General features: G+C 50.6%; 1 protein-coding gene across 3 annotated transcripts in view; it reads left to right on the top strand.

Moving 5' to 3' along the window:
- Positions 1-18,268, top strand: part of LOC102446039 (uncharacterized) — a 67,676-nt gene extending 49,408 nt beyond the window's left edge. The window contains exons 1-6 of one of the 3 annotated variants that reach the window (XM_075919743.1): positions 5,289-6,107; positions 7,728-8,099; positions 8,991-9,072; positions 9,471-9,578; positions 9,916-10,029; positions 16,348-18,268. In XM_075919743.1, coding sequence (XP_075775858.1) covers positions 5,565-6,107; positions 7,728-8,099; positions 8,991-9,072; positions 9,471-9,578; positions 9,916-10,029; positions 16,348-17,678 — 2,550 coding nt within the window. In that variant the 5' untranslated portion in view covers positions 5,289-5,564 and the 3' untranslated portion in view covers positions 17,679-18,268. Of the gene's footprint in view, positions 1-1,063; positions 2,075-5,288; positions 6,108-6,464; positions 6,470-7,727; positions 8,100-8,990; positions 9,073-9,470; positions 9,579-9,915; positions 10,030-16,347 lie in introns of those variants that run through there. The other 2 variants (XM_075919744.1, XM_075919745.1) reach the window with 2 other exon arrangements.
- The last annotated feature ends 2,394 nt before the right edge of the window (positions 18,269-20,662 follow it).

Genomic DNA, 20,662 nt, shown 5'->3' with positions numbered 1-20,662 from the left:
ACAAACCTACAGTCCCTATCTTGTACGTAACCCGGGAACTGCCTGTACGTGAAATAACAGAGCTTTTACTGTATTTGAAAAAGTAGAACATCCAAAAATATTTACTAAATTTAAATTGGTATTCTGTTGTTTAACAGTGTGATTAATCAATTTTTTAATCGTATTAGTTAACTGTGATTATTGCTATTAGGGCTGTTGAGGATTACTTATTTTTTTTGTAAGTCTGTTAATTCTTATAGTATTGGAACTTCGTTTTTCCTCTTTCTGTAGCAGTGAAAGCTTCACTCTGCTCCATAAGGTTTTATTCCTATATAGGAAACCTTTCTGTAAAGAGAGAAGCCCTGATCTTGCACTGAGCGCTGCACAGTTCTCTTATCTCTGCAGAACATCTTGCATGATTGAGGCTTAAAACGCTACTAGAAGGCTGGTTACATACAGCACACAAAGCTTGTCTATAGATGATTTCTAGGTAGAAACAGTTTCTCTTGTATCTTGATCTTATATTTTGAAAATCGGAGAGTGTGTGTCAGTCCTCTTATCTTGGTGTGACTGAACGTAGATCTAGATGCATGTATTTATTGCAGCTCCTTAATTCTGAAGCTTTGGAGTTAGAATTTTCTTAAAAGTGAAACTTATCACAAAAGAACGCAGTTCAATTTCTTCTTGCTGTAATGCACTAGAAAAAATGGAAGATTTTCACTCAGCTTCTGTCCAGTACCTGTTGTATGGTCATGCAATAAATGAGGTTCAGGAATAGCTGTGTTGCAATTTTGGTGAAAAATGATGGGGCACGGCCAGTTTGGGGAGGAGCTAGAACAATGGATAATTCTACATAAATAGCTGGATATGGGTAACTTCCTGGGACCTACATATTTGGGAGTAAAGGGTTTTACCTGGCACTGTCTCCACAGACCATTCCTAGTATTTGTGTAGCGTATGTAGAAGAGAAGTCCAACTTTATGGGATGCCATTATAAAACAGAAACCTCCAAATCTTAAGAGGCTTCTTTATTCCAGTGTGATGTATAAATAATATAAGAATTCTCTCCTCTCCCCCCTTCTAGCAAATGATAGGATCTTGGTCAAACATGAGGCGTGTCCTGAGGTGAGAGGTCCCGTGAACCAGGAACTGCCTGTGGCCTTATCAGGAAGATCAGAAGCATGCATTTTCCAGGGAACTAGCTGTGAAAATCAGCCCAACTCTCACATGCAGCTCATCCCAAACACAGCCCCTACAGCAATCAGCCTAGGGGAATCCACTCAAGGAGAAACAGAATTTGGCCAGTTTCCAAACGTTGCTGCCCAACAGGGAAGCCAAATGGGGGAGAGACCATATTTGTGCAGTGAGTGTGGGAGGTGCTTCAGCCGGAAAGACATCTTCATGTCGCATCAGAGAACCCACACAGGTGAGAAACCCTACTCGTGTTCTGAGTGCGGGAAAAAGTTTGCCCAGCAATCCAATCTGAACAACCATTTCCGGCTCCACACAGGTGAGAGGCTTTATGTGTGTTCGCAATGTGGGAAAAGCTTCATCCACCAGTCCAGGCTTACTTACCACTACAGAGTCCACACAGGAGAGCGGCCTTACATGTGCACAGAGTGTGGGAAGGGCTTCACCGAGCAATCCAAACTAACAAACCACTATCGAATCCACACAGGTGAGAGGCCGCACACCTGTGCCGAGTGTGGGAAGAGCTTCAGTCTGAAGATAAGCCTTATAATTCACCAGAGAAACCACTCCAAGGAAAGGCCTTATGAATGCACTGAATGCAGCTTAAACTTCAATTGTCACTCGGGACTTATCAGGCACCAGATGATTCACACAGGGGAGCGCCCTTATAAATGCACGGACTGTGGGAAAGGTTTCATGCGGAAGGAGCATCTTCTGAACCACCAGCGCTTGCATACGGGGGAGAGGCCGTATCAATGTACAGTGTGTGGGAAGAGCTTCATTCGGAAGCATCATCTTTTGAAGCACCAGCGGATTCACACGGGAGAGCGGCCCTATCAGTGTGCTGAGTGTGGCAAGAGCTTTAGGTATAAACAGTCGCTCAAAGATCACTTGAGAATTCATAGCGCAGAGCAGGGGCAGCCGGAAATTTCCCAAGGCCTTTTGCAGGAAATAGAGACGGGGCTCCTTGATGTTAAAATAGAAAATACGTGGTAGCATGATTGTAAATAGCAAGCTGCCTGATAAAAATACATCAGCTCCAGCAGATTGGAAGAGGATATTATCCCATTATAAAGTACAAAGGTAAGTAAAAGCAGCCGTTCAAACGTCCTTGTCGTTGAGGAACACACTCATGAACTTTTAAATCCACGAGCCCTTGAGAAGAAAGGATGCTCAGTATACTCATGTGAACTCCAAAAGGGAAGGTAGAGCATGAACCTTGGCCCTACATTTGTCAGTCTCCTTGAGATGATTTTTACCTTAGTGTTGGTCTAACTCCTGTGTGAAGATCTTCCTGGTTAAAGCTTAGCTTGCTGCATATGTCAGTGTGTTATACAGAGACACATATGGTATAAAAGCTTCTTGAATGTTTCATTTGAGCAGTCAGTGCTTTTCTTTAGTTCTTGGGACTTTCTTTTAGAGAAAACCAACAGGAGCAAGAGGTTAGACATGACCCAGGTAAGAGTTTGGGTTTTTTTTATAAAAACTATTCCCTTTAGGATCTTGCAGCCTCATCAATATGAACCATGTCTTGGAAAACTTGTGTGCAAAGTGGTCAAGTCTGAGAATTCAGTGGTTTACGATGCAGCAGAGTTGTTAATAACTATAGCTTTTATAAGATAGCCTAGTGTTGTTTGCATGCATGATATTACCAGTATTAAGCGTAAGACCACTATTTATAAACCAGGCATTTATTATTGTGTGATTTTGTTAAGTGTTGAGGTTTTTCACTCTCTTGCTCAAAAAAGACAAGTTTTTTTTCAGTTTTCTCAGTTTTTAAAAGTTGAATGACTGGAAATAAAAGTGAGATTTCTGTACATATGGAAACGGGAACATTGTATAAAAAGTATCAACTTTTGTTTTATATTTTCCCCCTCAGACATGCAACTGAAATAATGTAGTATTGTGGTCATTCCAGTAACACATCTCTATGCTGGAATATTTAGTGGTCCTACTGCCTGGAGAGGGCACGGTTTGTACATAGATTCCACAAAGAACTTTTTTTGGGGGCTGGGGGGACGACGACGACTGGTAAAAAATGTAATTCTTCTGAGGCACTTGGTTCTTCATTGTTTAAGCATTGATATATATATATATATAGGTGATAATGTGGGTGTCTGCTTCTGTTTTTAGTACATGACTTACTCCCATTTGCAAAGTATAAACTGATTTTTCTCTATTGCTAGCCTAGCACCAAATTAAGATAATTTAACTTCTTGAGACTGAGCAGCCTGCTACACCTGTAAAAGTGCCCTGCTGAGGACGCTAAGGCTGGACACCTGCAGGAAGTTGCAGGATTGGGACCTAAATATGACTATATATGCACCAGCACTCTGATTCAGATTACCCTGAAGCCAATGAGTTTTTTCCATTCACTTTGGTAGGCTTTATATCAGGCCGCTAGTGTGCTAAAATATAGAAAACTCAACACAAGGACCAAAAAAGACCCAGCAATTGAAGACATTTAGAATAAAATAGTTGAGGCTTGTTTGGGGGCTTTTGTTCTGTTTTTGCTTTGCTGCTGCTTTACGCTTCATACTTATCCTGCAGCCAAAGTCCTGAAAACCCCTCTGAAAATAAGTCTACTAAATATTTCACCATGCTTAGGATGCTTCAATCTCTGAATACAACCAACATTTGGGAGTGGGGGAGAAACTGACAACTTTTTTTTTCATTTACATTAATTGCAACTGGCTGATAAGTGTTAGCATCAGAGAAGAGTATGCCCTTATGACAAAGTGACTGCAATACGTTCAGGTGAAAAACATCTTTATAGAGTTTACAGTATATGCTGGATGCACGTCTTAGTTTCAAGAGGACATGGGGCTGAGGCTTAAGAGTTTTGTACACTTGCAATGTCCAGTCGTCTCAGGATTTGGACTATTATTGATAGTTTGAGTGCAAAGGAATTACTTTTGATTCACTCTGCCATTTCAGGCACTATATTTCCTCAGCAGTAACTATGCAACAGTCTTTCTAAATCTCAGCTCACATGAACATGTCCGTCCATTACCAATTATTGCTATTCTCAGTCGGTCTGCTCTAGAAAGTAGATGAGGATGCACAGAATACCATTCAGCAGCCTGTGGTGTAATCACCTCAGTGTCTTTGATATATAATCAATGTCATTGTGTTAATTTAAATAACTGAGAACACATCAATACAACCTTTTATGTAGTCTCTGCTTTTGTATAACCTGCCAGCACTTGAAGACTTTTAACAACTTTGGCATGAAAGCTTTTGTGTGTTAACTTTTATGGACCAATAAATGCTACTGCTTGATTTACCCTGTCTGCTGTTTTTAGCACACTGGAGTAGAGGTTAAAATGTAACACAGCAGGTTGTCTGAAATGAGCAATGGATAGACTTTTCTGCAGCCTTTTTTTTTTCTTGTGAGATCACCTCTCTTTTCCTGCCATTTCGAGTGCACTGCAGCTAGTCAAAGGAGTTCCCGTGAGTTAGTAAAGGGCAAGCTCTAAAATGGAAAAGAAAAAACATATTTACGTAGGCCAGGTCTATACTACGAGGGAACGTCAGCTTAAGATACGCAATTCCAGCTTCATAAATAACATAGTTGGAAATGACATACCTTAAGCTGAAATTTGACACCATTCCCACAGCGGGAAGGTCGATGGAAGAACCACTCCCATTGATTTCCCTTACTCCTTGCAACATAGAAGAGTACCACAGTTGACCGGAGTGTCCTCAGTGTTTGATTTAGTGGATCTTTACTAGACCTGCTAAATCGAATACCAGAAGATTGACCACCAGCGTGTCTATCTTCCTTCAAGTCTAGAGGTGGCCTTACATTGGAAGCTCTAGGAAGGGCATGGATTTCTTTTGCTCTCTTGTTGTAATGCACCTAGTGCAATGTGGTCCTGGTCTGAGAGTGCAGCTCCTAAGTGCTATTGCCATACAATTAATCTTTCAAGCTTGCATAAAGCCTGTAGCTTTAACCAGTATTTAACCAAATTGGCACATTTTAAAACTTAATTCTAGTTGAACAAGCGTAAATACACTTTACCTCACTTCTGTGGAAAGAGGCCTTTTTATGTGAATTAGAAATGATTTTTGAAAATAACTTTTTATACTTTCATAGGTTAAATTGGTTCAGCTAGACCAGTGGAAGATGTTAAGGCCACCCTGAAAAGTGAAATTGTGACAAGAGCAGCTGTCTTACTCAATCCTCTGTGTACCAAGAACCTTAGCTCCTGACTTCAGTAACAAAAACAAGTGTTTCCTCTGCTCACCTCTTTGAGTCTGCAGAGCCAGCAGTTTTAAGACAGAAATTGTCATTTCCTTCATGGGCATCATTGCCATCCTAATCTTCGACCTATGTAAACCCATTGAAAGCAGTGAGGTTTCATGGGCGTTCGTGAGGTTTGAATGTGGGGATGTATCGGACTGAGCCTGGCTTGCCTCAGATCCTAGTCGGAGATAGCAGGGCGCTGAAAGCGAATTCAACTCCCCCCCTGTGCATCCTGCCCGTCCCCTCCCAGGGGCCTGGGGAAGCGTCACCTGTACAAGGCAGTCCCGCAGTACGCCGGAGCCAAAGGCTGCAGGTCCCCAGGGCCATGCCCCAGGGCCGGGGCAGGTCCTGCGGGGATTCCAGGCCGGAGCGGGGGCGTTACCCGCGGGGAGCGAGGTGCACCGACTCCCCCGCCGCTGAGCACCAGGGCAGGCGCGTTCCCTGCAGGGAGGGACCCGGCCAAAGGGCCAGGGGTGCGCGGGCCTGTGCGGGTTCAGGGGCAGCAGCGGGGGGTGCCCGCTCCGCAGGGCGCCGGCCCGGGGTTCAAATCCTGCGGGAGCTGCGCGCTGACGCGGCTTGCGCGGCCCCGCCCGCCGGCGCCGGGACTCCGCCCAGCGGGAGCGCAGCTCGTGCCGCTGCGGAAGCCCAGCCCGGGGGGGGAGCCATGGCGGAGCGGGCCGCTGCCCAGGTACGAGCCCGGCGGGGCAGCCTCGAACCCGGGGCCTTGTCCAGCTCTCGGGACGCGCGGTGCTGCCCGGCGGGGGAGGGGCCTGTGGCTCGGGCCCCGCCCCTTTCCCGGGTTGCGGCGCGCGCGTTCTCGGCGCTCCCAGAGCGACCCCTGTCGGAGCCAGCTGGCCTGGGCCCTGGGCAGCCTTGCACGGGGCAGCCTGGGGCGCCCCCCCCCGGCTCTGCGCGCTCCCCGCCAGGCAGCGCCCCGGGTCTTGCTTGTCCCGCTGCAACGTGTCTTCCCCGCCCCCACGTTCCCCGCCCCCGCAGCGCCCCAGCAGCGTGTATGGCGTGAATGGTGATGTGCTCCGTCGCGGAGGTGGCGTGCACGTAACAAAATTCGTTCTGCACCTGGGTGGTCCGTGTGGGTTGGGGCCAGGGTTCGGCGTGTGGGAGGGGGCTTCTGGCTGGGGTGGCAAGCTCTGGAGTGGGGCTTGGGATGAGGCGTTGTGATGCAGGCGGGGGCTTCAGACTGGGCCCAAGGGGGAAGCAGGGGGGTCTGGGCAGGAATTTTGGTACAGGAGGGCGCTCAGGGTGTGGGGTCTAGGAGGGAGCTGGGGGGTGGGGCGGGGTTAGGGTGCAGAACAGAGTTCCCCGTAAACTATGCACTTGTGCAGCTGCTGAGGAGAAATTCAAATGCTGCCCAGCTGTTACCAGAGCGCTGGGGTTAGGTTTTTATTTCTACTGGTGGTGCACACTTGCACATGCCTTGGTGCATGTAAACTTTATTCTGCACATGGATGGAAAAGATTAGAGGGAACATCGGTGCAAGGCACTTATTTGGGGCAGCTCCCATTGGGTGGTGATGGGGGACCAGTAGCTTTGGTTGGCCCATGCCCCCTGCAACTCCCATTGTCCGGGAATTCCGGACAATGGGAGCTGCAGGGACAGAGCTTCCTGACATTTGTGCTGATGCAGCTCCAGCTGGGGAGGAAGGAACCTCAGCACATGGAGCCACCCCCTCCTCCCTCTGCCAGGAAGGGCTGGCAGCCCATTGCATAATCCACCCCTGCTGCTGAGGCCAGAGGAGTGTGCTCCTCCCCTGACCAAGGAAACTCCTGGCTGTAGCCAGGGGAAGGGAGGTGCACTCCTCTGGCCCCACAGGTAAGACACCCCCCCCCCCCGCAGAAAGCTGGTGGGGGAGGGAGCAGGGTGCTCCTACGGCCCGGCAGCTCTGTAAGTGGCAGCCTTGAGCCCCTGTGTGGGGCTTATGAGGCAACTGCACAGCAGCTTAGCAGGAATGTTGAGTCCTAGCCAGAAAGAAGGTCAGAATTTCATAGTGGGGAACATGGGGCCCAGAGATCAGGAATAAGAAGGTCTGGGAGGGAGGGGGCGGAGCAGGAATCAGTGGACTCATGGGGCTCCAAAACGGCTGGGAGGGCGGGGGAGGAGTAGGAAGTGCGGGGCCCTAATGCGCAAGAGGTGCATGGGGGAAGGGGTGCTGCCGGTGAAACCTCAGTGGGTTGCGTGAGGCCCACAGGCCACCCACCACTGGAATAGAGCTGAGTAGCTGCTATTATGTGAGCAGCTTGTGTGCTGTTTACCTTGGTAGATGTCTTTCCATTTCTGTCCTTTCAAACAGGCTCCAGAATGGGACGCAGCGTCATGGTGGCCAGCGCCTTGGCAGCCACCTGCTGTCCCTGAAGAAACAGCAGAGATTTCTCTGACCGTGGTGGCTGCAGTTCAAGCCATGGAGAGGAAGGTGGCTTCTCAGGAGGCCCAGTTGCTGAATCTGGAGGGCAGAATGGGGGCAGCTGAAACGAAACTGGCTGGCTGTGAGAGGACTGTGGTGGAGTTTGGGAGCCAGCTGGAGAGCAAGTGGGCCGTGCTGGGAACTCTGACCCAGGAGTACGGGCTGCTGCGGAGGAAGCTGGAGAACGTGGAGAACCTGCTGAAGAACGGGAACTTCTGGCTCCTGAGGCTGCCCCCAGGCAGTAGGGGAGAACTCCCCAAGGTAACAATATCCCTGCTGGGGCAGAAGAGCAGAAGTAAAGCTGATTGTCCACTATCAAAGGGGCGTTTGTGCCTGGTGGCTGGTAGGTTCTTTAAGGCACTGCTGATTTGGATTATCTTACTGATGATGGATTCTTTTGTACTCAGGAATAAAATCTTGGGGGACAACTATTGCCGTCCCCTTGCATTCTGGTTTCCCCAGTCAGTCTTGATGTAACGCTCAGAGACTCTGACCTCCTCTTCTGACTCTTCTCATTCAAATTCCAGAGACTTGAGTTAGGAAGGGATCCCTGTGTATCGAAACTTCGTTTACAGAGCTCGCTTCCTGTGAGCGAAGTTTCCTTCCATCTGTGTCTTCTCTCATGTTTTTGGTTGGGCTTTTTTAGTTTGGGTGTTTTGGGGGGACCGAACTCTGCTGAGGTAGCTATACCAACAAGCAATGAAATTCCACAAGCAGTGAATTTGGCCTTTAGTCTCTAGGGTCGAAGATATTTCTGTGTCTGTGCACATTCACGTCTTGGCTTGCTAGGTGTCTACCAAGGAGGAGACTAACTGAAGCTACTCGATCGCTTCTTTGTGGACACCTAAGTTGTGTCTACGCTTCACGCATCTCGTGATGGTGTATAGAGGACATATGCTGCTCGAGCTTGGGAATAAACAGTAGTGTAAACAACGAGGCACAGCTTAGGTGAGCAGAACCGTAGGGTGTCTGTCTCACCCAGCTCTCTATGCACCCAATCAGTGCCGTCTCTCTCTCTGCACTGCTATTTTTAACAACGTAGTGCCCTGCTATTGGAACTTTCCTCCCCCTCCCGCCCGCAAGGGAGAGCATTCAGCACTTGGGATTTCAGTCCCAGCTTTGCTTGATTTGTCTCTGTGTTTCATTGAGCAGGGATGGGAGAGCGCAGACAAGTGGCAGAAAGTGCTAGACGAGAACGTGATGAAGAGCAACTATGACACTCCGATCTCCCTGGGTAAGAATCCGTTTTCACTCCCTGATTACAAGCCTAGTGAGGTGGCAGGGACTAAGCCAAGGCCAAGCCACAGTTATTTGCTGAGGGTCAGATCCTCACTGGTGTAAACTGTCCATTGAAATGGACAGAGATGTGACACTTTACACCAGGTGGGGATCTGCTCTCTGATCTTTATGAACCATGCAGAGTGTATTGTTTTCCTCAACCTCTGAATCCGCTGCCGGGAGCCCATCATACCTGTGGCCAACTATCTTAACGGTCCACTGCTCTTTATTAACACGATTGCAACTTGGTTCATAGGCACAGGTGCCTTCAGTGGCAAAATAGTGATCGTCAGTATTTAATTACATGCAACTAGATGTGGTTTTAAACCAAAGAGACCTCTTCTCCATGAACAGACGCTGTGATTTCCAAACCCAGCATCCTGGCTCAGATTGAACGAGGAGAAGAGCCGTGTGTCAAGGATGCGCTGGAAGAGGCAGAACTCCCCACAGAGCCCAGCGTGGGTAAGGACGTGGTTAAAACTCCACAATCTTGGTGGGCTTTTAGGGTTTTGCATGTCCCACGGTTCCTTATCCTCAAGCCAATTCTGACCCCAGATTTTTTCCCTTGCCCCCTGTCGGTTCTAAGTCAGCCCTTTCCGACTGTCCCTGCCCTTTCCGACCGACTGTCACTGCCCTTTCCGACTGTCACTGCCCATTGAGCCTGTCAGTTTTCTCTGAATCACCCTGATTTACCCTGCTCACATTTATTCAGGAAAGAAATGGCTTTGGCCAGAGACTGCTTTTCAAATCCTTTGCGCAGCATTCTGTGAGACAACACAGTCCTCTTTCCCCTGAACAGACTCTATGGTTCCTATGCAAGAGATTTCCTGCTGGATTAAACAGGAGGAGGAGCTGGGTATCTGGGATCAGCAGGACTCCGAGAAGAGCGAGGTCCCTGCAGTTCTTAAAATGGGTGAGCAATAGATTTGAACAACTGAGAAATGACAATAGGCAGAGTTGAAAATCGGATCAAACCTTCCTGAGCTATTGTGGTCCTGTCTTTTTGTAAACCTATCATAACTTTGTAACTCGCCTTTTTCAGTACATAAGAACAACCACGTAGAACATCCATTTAGCCCATTGGTCACCAACCTGTTGATTGATCGTGGCGCCCCTAAGAGTCAGTCGCCGCGGCCAGTTGGCTGGGTGGCTGCCCGTCTTTGATCCAGCCTTGCTGGAGCGTGGCGCAGCCTCAGCAGACAGAACACAGTGGCTACCTGGGCTGGAGCAAAGAGGGGCCGTCGTCTGGCCAGCTGGCCGTGGCATTCAACCTGCCAAGGCTGCCCTGCACTCCAGCTGGGCTGGATCAAAGAGGGGCAGCCCTTAACTTGCTGGCTTGAGTGGAGGGGGGAGAGGCACATGTGCGCCCATGGCTCTTGCCTCCTGCTCTGGGACCCAGGCTACGCAGCACTGTTCCCTGTGGGCTGCGTGCAGGTTGGGGAGCCTCTTCCCCTGCACCTTGCTTCACCCAGATGGGCTGGAACCAGCCCTGGACAGCCCCAGACTTTGCCTGCCCCAGCTCTGGAGCCACTGCCTGCAGGCAAAGGGCTGGGCCGGGCACGGAAGAGACTCTGCCCGTCCTCCCCCCTGCCACTCCTCACCTCCAGCGCTGTTCCGGGGAGGCTGTGAATCGCAGTGCTGCTGTTCTGCTGGTGAGTGTGCTCAGGGCACAGGGATGAGGGGCTGGGAGGGGGAGTGAAGGAGGAAGCAGAGGCAGGATGGGTGGGGACAGGGGTTGCACTGAGGGGCATGGGGCAATGCAGGGGGTCAGGGTGGGGGGGGGGACAGGGGTTGCACTGAGGGGCATGGGGCAATGCAGGGGATCAGGATGGGGGGAACAGGGGTTGCACTGAGGGGCATGGGGCAATGCAGGGGGTCAGGGTGGGGGGGGACAGGGGTTGCATTGAGGGGCATGGGGCAATGCAGGGGATCAGAATGGTGGGGAACAGGGCTTGCACTGAGGGGCATGGGGCAATGTAGGGGATCAGGATGGGTGGAACGGGTTGCACTGAGGGGTATGGGGCAATGCAGGGGATCAGGATGGGGGGGAACAGGGGTTGCACTGAGGGGCATGGGGCAATGCAGGGGATCAGGATGGGGGGGAACAGGGGTTGCACTGAGGGGCATGGGGCAATGCAGGGGATCAGGCTGGGGGGATCATGGGGCTGAGGAGAGTGAGGCTAGAGCAAGGGAAGATATGAGGGGGGATACAGTTTTACTTTGCAGAAGCTGCACTTTCATTTACTCCCCAATTCTTTGACTCCCTCCCAGCTAGCTATTCGGCTGCGTTCTCACCCTCTCACCTTTTGTGTGTGACTTCCCCACCCCCCTCCCACCGCCAATCTCTCTCTCGTACCCCCACCCTCTCCTGCCACCAAACTCCCTTCCAGACCCTGCTTTCCTCACCCTGTCCTGCACCCCACCTCCCGCCCAGACTCTGCATCCCTATCCCACTCGCTGGCAGCCCTGTCCCGCACATTGAACCCCTCAGTTTTGTTCCCACCCCAGAGCCTAAGCGGGGAGGGGGTCCACAAAATCCACCAACTCCGGAACCCAGGAAAAGTAAATCTGGCCTGTCGGAAGCCCTGAACCTCAGTCCTCCCTGACCCTTACCCTTGACCCACGGGGCCTGAAACAACAGCGAGGTGTTTCAATTGGAGGCCACATCAGCGAGGGTTGGGGTTTTTTGGAGGAGTTTTTTTTGCTTCTCCTGTGTGTGGTCCCCAACTGATTTTTCTGTGGGTCAGTGGCTCCCGACCCAAAAAAGGTTCCCCACCCCTGCCATAAATAAAGAAAACATTGAAATCTTTTGTGTTGGACATAATGTTTTACTTTATTTAAAATAAAGTTTGAGCAACTAACACAAGAAAGTTAAAACGCTTAATCTGTTTATTAAGGCTGTGTCTAGACCACATGCCTCTGTCGTCAGAGGCATGTAGATTAGACACATAGGCAAAGTCAAATGAAGCCGCGATTTAAATGATCGCGGCTTCATTTAAATTTACATGGCTGCCGTGCTGAGCTGACAAACAGCTGATCAGCTGTTTGTCCGCTCAGCGCGCTAGTCTGGACGCTCCCCTACCGACATCAAAGCCCTTTGTCGGCAGCCCCGTTATTCCTCGTGGGATGAGGTTTACCGGGGCTGCCGACAAAGGGCTTTGATGTCAGCAGGGGAGCATCCAGACTAGCGCGCTGAGCGGACAAACAGCCGATCAGCTGTTTGTCGGCTCAGCGCGGGCAGCCATGTAAATTTAAATGAAGCTGCGATCATTTAAATCGTGGCTTCATTTGACTTTGCCAAAACAACAAATCTACATGGCTCCGTCGACGGAGCCATGTAGTTTAGACGTACCCTAATTTACATTAAACCATTCTCTCTAGCTGCAGCCCTAGCACACTGGCTCAGGCATGATTATGTAATTAACGGTGCGTTTCCATTAGCAACGGGTAGTCTGTGGAAAGGTTTATAGAGGGCGGGGCCTCAAGAAAGGGGTGGAGTCATGGGGAAGAGATGGGGTAGATCCTGGCTTGCCCTGACTTTTAAAAAGTGATGTTGGGTATAAAAAAGTTGGCGACCACTGATCTAGCCCAGTATCCTGTCTTCTGAGTTTGGCCATTGTCAGATGCTTCAGAGAGAGTGAATAAAATGGGGCAGTTTAATTGACCGATTTGTGCCTTGTCGTTTCACTCCCAGCATCTAATGTTTGGAGGCTTAGGGACACCCGGAACACAAGGTGTGTTGCTGACCATCTTAGCTGTTGATGGGCCTAATTCTCTTTTAAACTCAGTTAGCTTTTGACCTTCACAACATCTCCTGGCAAGGAGTTCCACAGGTTTATGGTGTATTGCATGAGAAAGTATTTCCTTATGTTTGTTTGAAAGTTGCTGGCTATTAATTTTATCATGTGACCTAATTTTTGTGGTGTTTGAAGGGTTAAACAGCACTTCTTATGACAGTTGTGGAGAAAGGTGAATGATTGAATAGACCTTTATTGTATCAACTCTTCATCTCCTCTTTTCTAAGTTGAACAGTCCCAGTCTTTTTAATCTCTCCTCATGTGGAAGCTGTTCCAAACCCCCTAATAATATTTGTTGCACTTCACTGTACTTTTTCCAATTCTAATATGTTTTTTGAGATGGGCTGACTAGAAATGCATGCATTATTCAAGATGTGGGAACACTATGGGTTTATATAGAGGCAAAATGGTATTTTCTGTCTTTTTTTTCTATCCATTTCCCAATTATTCCTAATAGTCTTAGCTTTTGGGATTGCTGCAGCACATTGAGCAGATGTGTTCAGAGAATTATCTATGGTGACTCCAAGATCTCTTTCTCAACGGGGAACAGCTAATTTAGATCCCATCATGTTGTATATGTAGTTGGGTCCAGGTATTTTCCAGTGTAATGTGCATTACTTTGCATATATCAACATTGAATTTCAACCACCATTTAGCTATCCACTCACCCAGTTTTGTGAGATCCCTTCGTAACTGTTCACATTCTGCTTTAGACGTAACTAATAGTTTTGTATCCTCTGCCAACTTTTCCACCTCCCTGCTTACCCCCTTTCCTAGACCACTTACGAGTATGTTGAACAGCACTGATCCCTGTATAGATCCTTGGGGGACCCTGCTATTTACCTCTCTTCACTGTGAAAGCTGTTTATTTGTACCCTTTGTTTTCTGTCTTTTAACCAGTTACCAGTCCATGAAAGGGTCTTCTCTCTTATCCCAGGCCTGCTTAGTTTGCTTAAGAACCTTTAATGAGGGACCTTGTCAAAAGCTTTCTGAAAGTCTCTGTACACTGTATCCACTGGCTCACCCTTGTCCACATGGTCGCTGACCCTCTCCAAGAATTCTAGAAGATTGGTGAGGCATGAATTCTCTTCCCAATGGCTGTGTTGACTCCTCCCTAACATACTGTGTTTATTGAGGAGTCTGATCATTTTGTTTACTACAATTTACCTGGCCCTAACGTTAGACTTGCCTGTCTTGTAATTGCCAGGGTTGCTTCTGGAGCCTGTTAAAAAAGTGACGTCACATTCGCTATCCTCCTATTTCCCTGCACGCTCTAGGGTACCCACCTTTAACCTTCCGTGGGCTCAAGTATAACCGGGCCACTTTAGGCACTTCCCCTTTCCCAGTTCCTAGTGCTCAGGACATACTCTTCTGTGGGTTTGCAGGGTCTTTTACAATGAAAGAGCCTTACACGGTTGCCAGACAGAGTGCATTTGCTAATCATACAATGCTCACTGCCCCCAATGAGGCAGACCAACTTTTCCTGGTGACCAATTAGGATTAGATCACCTGGGACACCAGTTTCCTGCACGGTGTGATTGGCAGGTGTTGGCACCTCTCATCTTGTGCTGTGTCTCGGGATTAGGTTCCAAAGAGCTTCCTTTTGGACCCCAGTTTATATAGTGAAACTTGTGCTCTGCTTAGCTCTACTTTAACCAGCCATTTGAAATGAAAGTGCTACAAACCAGTACTCTTCACCAATAGCCCATTAGAAAACCTGGCCTTGCGTGTGCCTTTGCTGTGTATTACACAGATGTCACGGGGAGGCCAGCCTTTCTCATATTGGAGGTCCTGACCCAAAAGGGAGTTGCAGGGGGATCACAAGGTTATTTTTGGAAGGTCACGGTATTGCCACAATACAGAGCTGGGCAGCTGGAGAGCAGTGGTTGTAATGTTGTCTGGGTGCTCAGCTCTGAAGGCTGCATGTCCACCAATAGGAGCCCAGAAGTCAGGGTGGCAATACCATACCCATGTCACCCTTACTTCTGCACTGTTGCTTTCAGTACTGGGCATCCAGACAGTGGCAGCTGGTAACTAAGGGCCCAGCTCTGCAGACAGCAGCACAGAAATCAGGGCAGCAATCCAATCCCATCCCATCCTTACTTCTGCGCTGCTGCTGGCAGTAGCGTGGCCTTCAGAGCTGGGCTCCCAGCCAGCAGACACCACTTTCCAGCTGCCCAACTCTAAAGGCCGCGCCGCCGCCAACAGCAGCGTAGAAGTATGGGTAGCCATGCCGCAACCCCCTCTACAATAACCTTGCGACCCCCACACACAGCTCCTTTTTGAGATAGGATCCCTACAATTACAACACCATGACGTTTTAGATTTAAATATCCCAAATCATGAAACTGACTATTGTTAAAATCCATTGACCAAAACGGACAGTGAATTTAGGAGGGCCGTGACCATGTGGCGTATGGAGAATGCGTGGCGGTGCAGTCCTATCTAAAAGCTTTCCTAGCCCTTGTTTGGGATGTCCTGCGTGGTGTGGCCATTCCAAACTCACGCTGTGTGTGTACATATTTCCAAACCCTGCAGTGTGTTCTCCTGGCAGTTGGCTAGAATATTATAGAGCAGGGCTACTCAACTTTGGAGGCCCCAGACGCCATGATGATACTCCCAGCATATGCCAAGGGCCACAACTTAAATGTGGTTGCATATACTTGCAAATATATTTGCAAATAGCTTCTTTCATAATGGACATGAATGCAAAGCACTTCCCACAATGCCCCGATGCTCCTGGCACCTCCTCCCTGGAGGCTAGAAACGCCGACACCTTGTACCTCTCTTTTCCAGCTAGCCCATCCGCTTGTGTCTTCCAGTGCTCACCCCGCCTGGGAGATGCCTCACCATTGTGCAGCATGTTCCCAGGGGAGGCCATGTTCAAAGGATCCCACCCGTGGGCCATGTGTTGAGCCCTGCATAAACCCGAAGCTCACCACGGGCCGCATGTTGAGTAGCCCTGTTATAGATAAATCCCATTCCTCACCTTGCCTTTGAAACCTGATTTCCCGCTGCTGTGCTGACCTGCATTTCCTGTGTGTCTCAAACTGGAGGCCAGTCTGCTGCAAAGCATTCTGGGAGCCCTGATTCCCAGTTGCATGTGTGTGGGAAGGAAAGGCGAGCAGGCCAGTGAGTGTCTATCAGCCCAGAAAGAGGGGGAGTAGAGGTGCTATATAGGTGGAGACTGCAGTGAAATATACATTTGTGCTTGCAGGTACCAGATGACAGACCCCACAGGAAAATGTTTTGACCATACAATTGGTTAATTCTCCCCCCCCCCCCCCCCCCCCCCCCGTAATGCAAGGTCTCATTTTATCTACCTTTTCCCTTATAGACTAGCACTGCTGCCAAGCCTTTCTGCAGTGTGTATTGGAGACTTCCTCCATCTGAGCCAGATGAAACCAACATCTGGATTCTCTCTTTTGTGCCAGCAGATGCTGAGCCGGTGATCAAAACAGAGGAGCAGCATTCTGAGGACGACCCTAGGAGCGAGGAGCTGCCAGGAGGGGAGCTTTGCCAGGCTACTGAATGGGAAGCCGCCTTGGAGAGTCCTTGCACTTCAGTCAGCTCTCCGGGTAACCACCTGGAGGAATTGACTCAGCCTGAAAGAGGCGTCAGAGAACTGAAGACTGTTGCTGCCCATCCAGGGGGCCGTGCCGGAATAGCCGCCTATGCTTGTGCCAAATGCGGAAAGAGCTTCACTCGCAAGGACACGCTCCTGTCGCACGAGAGGTTCCACACGGGCGAGAGGCCCTACTCCTGTGCGGACTGTGGGAAGAGCTTCCGACTCAAGTTGAGCTTTGCGAAGCACCAGCGATGCCACACCAAGGAGCGGCCCTATCCGTGCAACGAGTGCCAGAAGAGCTTCAAGTTCCACTCGGCGCTCCTGCGGCACCAGAGGATCCACCGGGGGGAGCGGCCGTATAAATGCGACCAGTGCGGCAAAAGCTACAGCCGCAAGGAGCACCTCCAGAACCACCAGCGGCTGCACACCGGGGAGCGGCCCTTCCAGTGCACCGCCTGCGGGAAGAGCTTTGGCCAGAAGTTCGTGCTTGTCTCGCACCAGCGGATCCACACTGGGGAGTGGCCGTACAAGTGCACAGAGTGTGGGAAAGGCTTCAGCGAGAGAGCCAAGCTGACCAACCACTACCGGCTCCACACCGGTGAAAAGCCCTACAGCTGCTCTCAGTGCGGCAAGAGCTTCCGCCTCAAGGAGAGCTTCTTACGGCACCAGAAGAGCCACGGCCCTGAGAAGCCCTACCAATGCACACAGTGCGGCAAGAATTACAGCTACCACTCCGGCCTCCTCCGGCACCAGCTGGTCCACGCGGGGCAATGGCCACATCAGTGCAGCAAGTGCGGCAAAAGCTATGCGGAGAAATACCGCCTGCGGAACCACCAGCGCGTCCACCTGGAGGAAGGCCCGCATGGGGGCGTCCCCTGTGAGAAGAGCCTCTCAGAGGAGCAGGGCCTTCAGGGCCAGGCCGCCGAACGCCCCGAGCGCACCGGGTGCGAGCAAAGCAGCTGGCTCCTGGGGAGCAGCGTAATGCACCAGAGAAAGTCCGGCAAAGGGAAGCCCTACCAATGCCACGACTGTGGGAAGAGCTTCACGGGCCAGGCGCAGCTCACCCGCCACCGGAGAGTCCACCCAAGAGAGAGGCCTTACGCCTGCACAAAGTGCGACAGAAGCTACAGCCAGAAGTACCATCTCCTCCAGCACCTCCGCGTTCACGTGGGGGAGCCGCCCTCACAGTGCAGTTGACTGTGGGAAGAGCTTCACCCGGAAGGAAAATCTGGAACCCCAGCGGCTCCCTACCGGAGGGAGGCCTCACCTGTGCAGCGAATGTGGGAGAAACTTCCCATGTAAGCTCCGCCAGCGGGCTCGTGGAGCAGAGCCTGGTCACCCCGAGGCTTCCCCAAGGCCCTGGGTTCCTGAGGGCAGGTTCCGGCTTCCCCTTTATTTACTAACAAGTGAGAGTTCTCGTCACCGCTGTGTTTTATTTCTACAGTTTGTTTTTGTTCCCCTGGGACCTTCTGCCTCCTATCCAAGCCCTCATGCTCCTGGGCTGCAGACTGGAGCACTAGTGCTGGTGGAGCTACAGCCGCGCCGCCTGGCCAGAGCTCACAGCTGCAGGGGGAACTGAGGCTGCGGGGGGAGAGGCCAGGAGCATGCCTCCCTGGGCAGGAGCTCGGGGGCTGGATGGAAGGGTCTGGCAGGTCAGATCTCGCCAGCGGCTGCAGTTTGCCCCTCTCTGTTCCAGAGTCAGGCATGCGCAGTCCTGTCCTGACCTTTTGGGGCTGAAACCAGCCCTAGCTCTGCTATTGCAAATAAATTCTCTGGGGCAAGCAACAGATTGGAAGTCGTGTGTTCTAATCTTGTGTCCACCTGCCTGGGGCAGATCCCTTCATGGCTGTGCCTCCATCCCCCCACTTGGAAAATAGAAGTGATCCAGGGCTCTCCTTATGGAGGTACAAAGTACAGCGCTTTGCACTTGTGAGCTGCTCAGTGTGACACCCGGTGTTTGCTTTCCAGCCACTACTAGCGGTGGCAGGATGTGTCCTTTCTGGCAATGGCCATGAGGGACTCACGTAGAGCAGTTGTTCTTCAGGGGCCACTTGTCTCTAGTTTCTGCAAGTGGAAAAAACACAAGCCAGTGCTGGCGCTGCTGTGCCAATACATTCTTCTTGGATGGCAGAGGGCCGATTCTGGCTGCTGGGCGCAGTCATTCCATTCCCAATGGATCGATGGCTTGTCCGTGACTTTGGACAATGCGACTTTATTCCACGCATTGGTGGCAGACAAAGCGCGTTTGATTTACCGGGTAATTTGTTTACACTGAGTTGTGTGTGACTGTCAGATGGGAGGAGCCCAGGACACTTACAGCACTGGGGGGAGGAAAGCAGGGCTTACAGCCACAGTGCTCTTGACATGGAGCTCCCGCTCTTGGTGCTGCCCAACTATCTGGAGCCATGGTAGTGAAGGGGTGGGGGACTTGAGAGGACAGGCAAATGCAAACTGCCCTCTGGCTCCAGTCCCACGCCTCCAGTGCTTGCTGCAGTCTCTGACCAAGAAGGGGGTGCATTGTGAATCTCTGTATGACCTCAGTAATAAAGGAGCCAGAGGCAAGACATGGAGCATGCGGAATCCTGACTCCACATGGCTAATCTGGCAGCAGGACATGACAGGAGGGGGAAACAGAGGCGAGGAAGCTTGTATGACTGGCTGAGCATACAGACCTGAGCAGGAGGGTTACATGGGCTTGTTTAAATATACACAGCTGGATTCTAAGCCCCCGTGAAGGCGTAAATTTAGCTACATTATTTAAAAAGCTGAATGTAGACCGTGTGTTTCCAAGCCCAACACCGAGGTGGGCTTTGACACAGCAGTTCGCCGGGACTGTCCCTGGCAGGCTGCCGCTACTATATTTACCTGCACAGCTGCACGTACCGGTAATTGCAGCTCCCACTGGCCGTGAATCGCTGTTCCCAGCCAATGGCGTGGCGGGAAGTGGTGTCCTGGTCTGCACTGCTTCCTGCTTCTCCCATTGGCTGGGAACAGTGATCTGCAACCAATGGGAGCTGCGATCACCAGTCCTTGTGGCCCAGAAGGTAACTATAGTGATGGGGGCCTGCCAGGAGCTTGATGGCCCAGATCTGGCCCCCGGGCTGCTGTTTGCCCAGCCCTGTATGCAGAAGTGAAACAGCTGTGACATGTTTGCCTCCCAACATTTCGCTGGAGGCGGGCAAGGAAGTGCTTGCTACGGCAGCATCCCTGGGTGCATGAATCTCTAGCGAGACTCATGAGTTCAGCAAAATAAAGGACTTACTACAAAATTACCTGAGGCCTTAATCCTGAATGGATCTGTTCTGGCAAAATTTCCATTCCCTTGAAAGCTCCTTACCTGCTCACTTAAATGGAGTGGCCAAATGCAACCTGAGACACCTCTGGATTGTTCTGGTTTCTTATTGAGCGCAATATTGGCAGCAGAAAAGTGAGTCCTAGGAAAATGCCAGTATGTCAAATTGCCAGACTTATTCCTAATACACTCTCTGCTTTAAAAATAGGAATTCTTGGGACCTAGATTTCTGGCAAAATTTCCATTCCCTTTTCAGTCCCAACCTGAGGTAGGATGCGATTTTGACCCACTTGCACCAGTGTTTGTCCCCTTCCAGGGACTGAGGCTGACTTGCCTGTAGGTCCCCGGATCCTCTTTCTTCTCCTTGTTGAAGATGGGCGCCGCATTTGCCATTTCCAGACATCTAAGACCTCCCTCGCTCACCAAGAGTTTTCCTTGTACCCTGAGCTGCATTCAGTTTGGCTTATAGACTTGTGAATGGCCAGCTTTTCCCACAAGGGAAGAGAGGGTCAGGAGCTGCCCTTGCCACATGACAGTGAGGTGGGTGAAGAACGGGTGAGACTCCACACACAGGTGGCCTCTCACTCACACACACACACACAGGTGGCCTCTCACTCACATCCAACTGCGGGCTTTGTCCCCCACCAGTTCTTAGTTCTCTCCACCAGACATTTTAGCACATTTCCGATGCCTTGGGGCTCAACGCCATGAAACAGCCCCCAAAGTCCTCTACTGCCCATTAACTCACTTCTGCTAGGCGTTTACACACGGGTCTCCCTTCCCATTGGTCAGATTGGGAGCCTGAGGTTCAGAGAAGGGAAAGGGCCTACGCCAGGTCACACCGCCAGGGGAGGGCAGAGACATCATGAAAACCCAACAGTCCACTCTT

The sequence above is a fragment of the Pelodiscus sinensis genome, chromosome 2 (assembly GCF_049634645.1).
Source record: "Pelodiscus sinensis isolate JC-2024 chromosome 2, ASM4963464v1, whole genome shotgun sequence".
Taxonomy (NCBI): Eukaryota; Metazoa; Chordata; order Testudines; family Trionychidae; genus Pelodiscus; species Pelodiscus sinensis.
The sequence above is the reverse complement of the archived record's forward strand: the minus strand, read 5'-3'. Positions and strand labels throughout refer to the sequence as shown.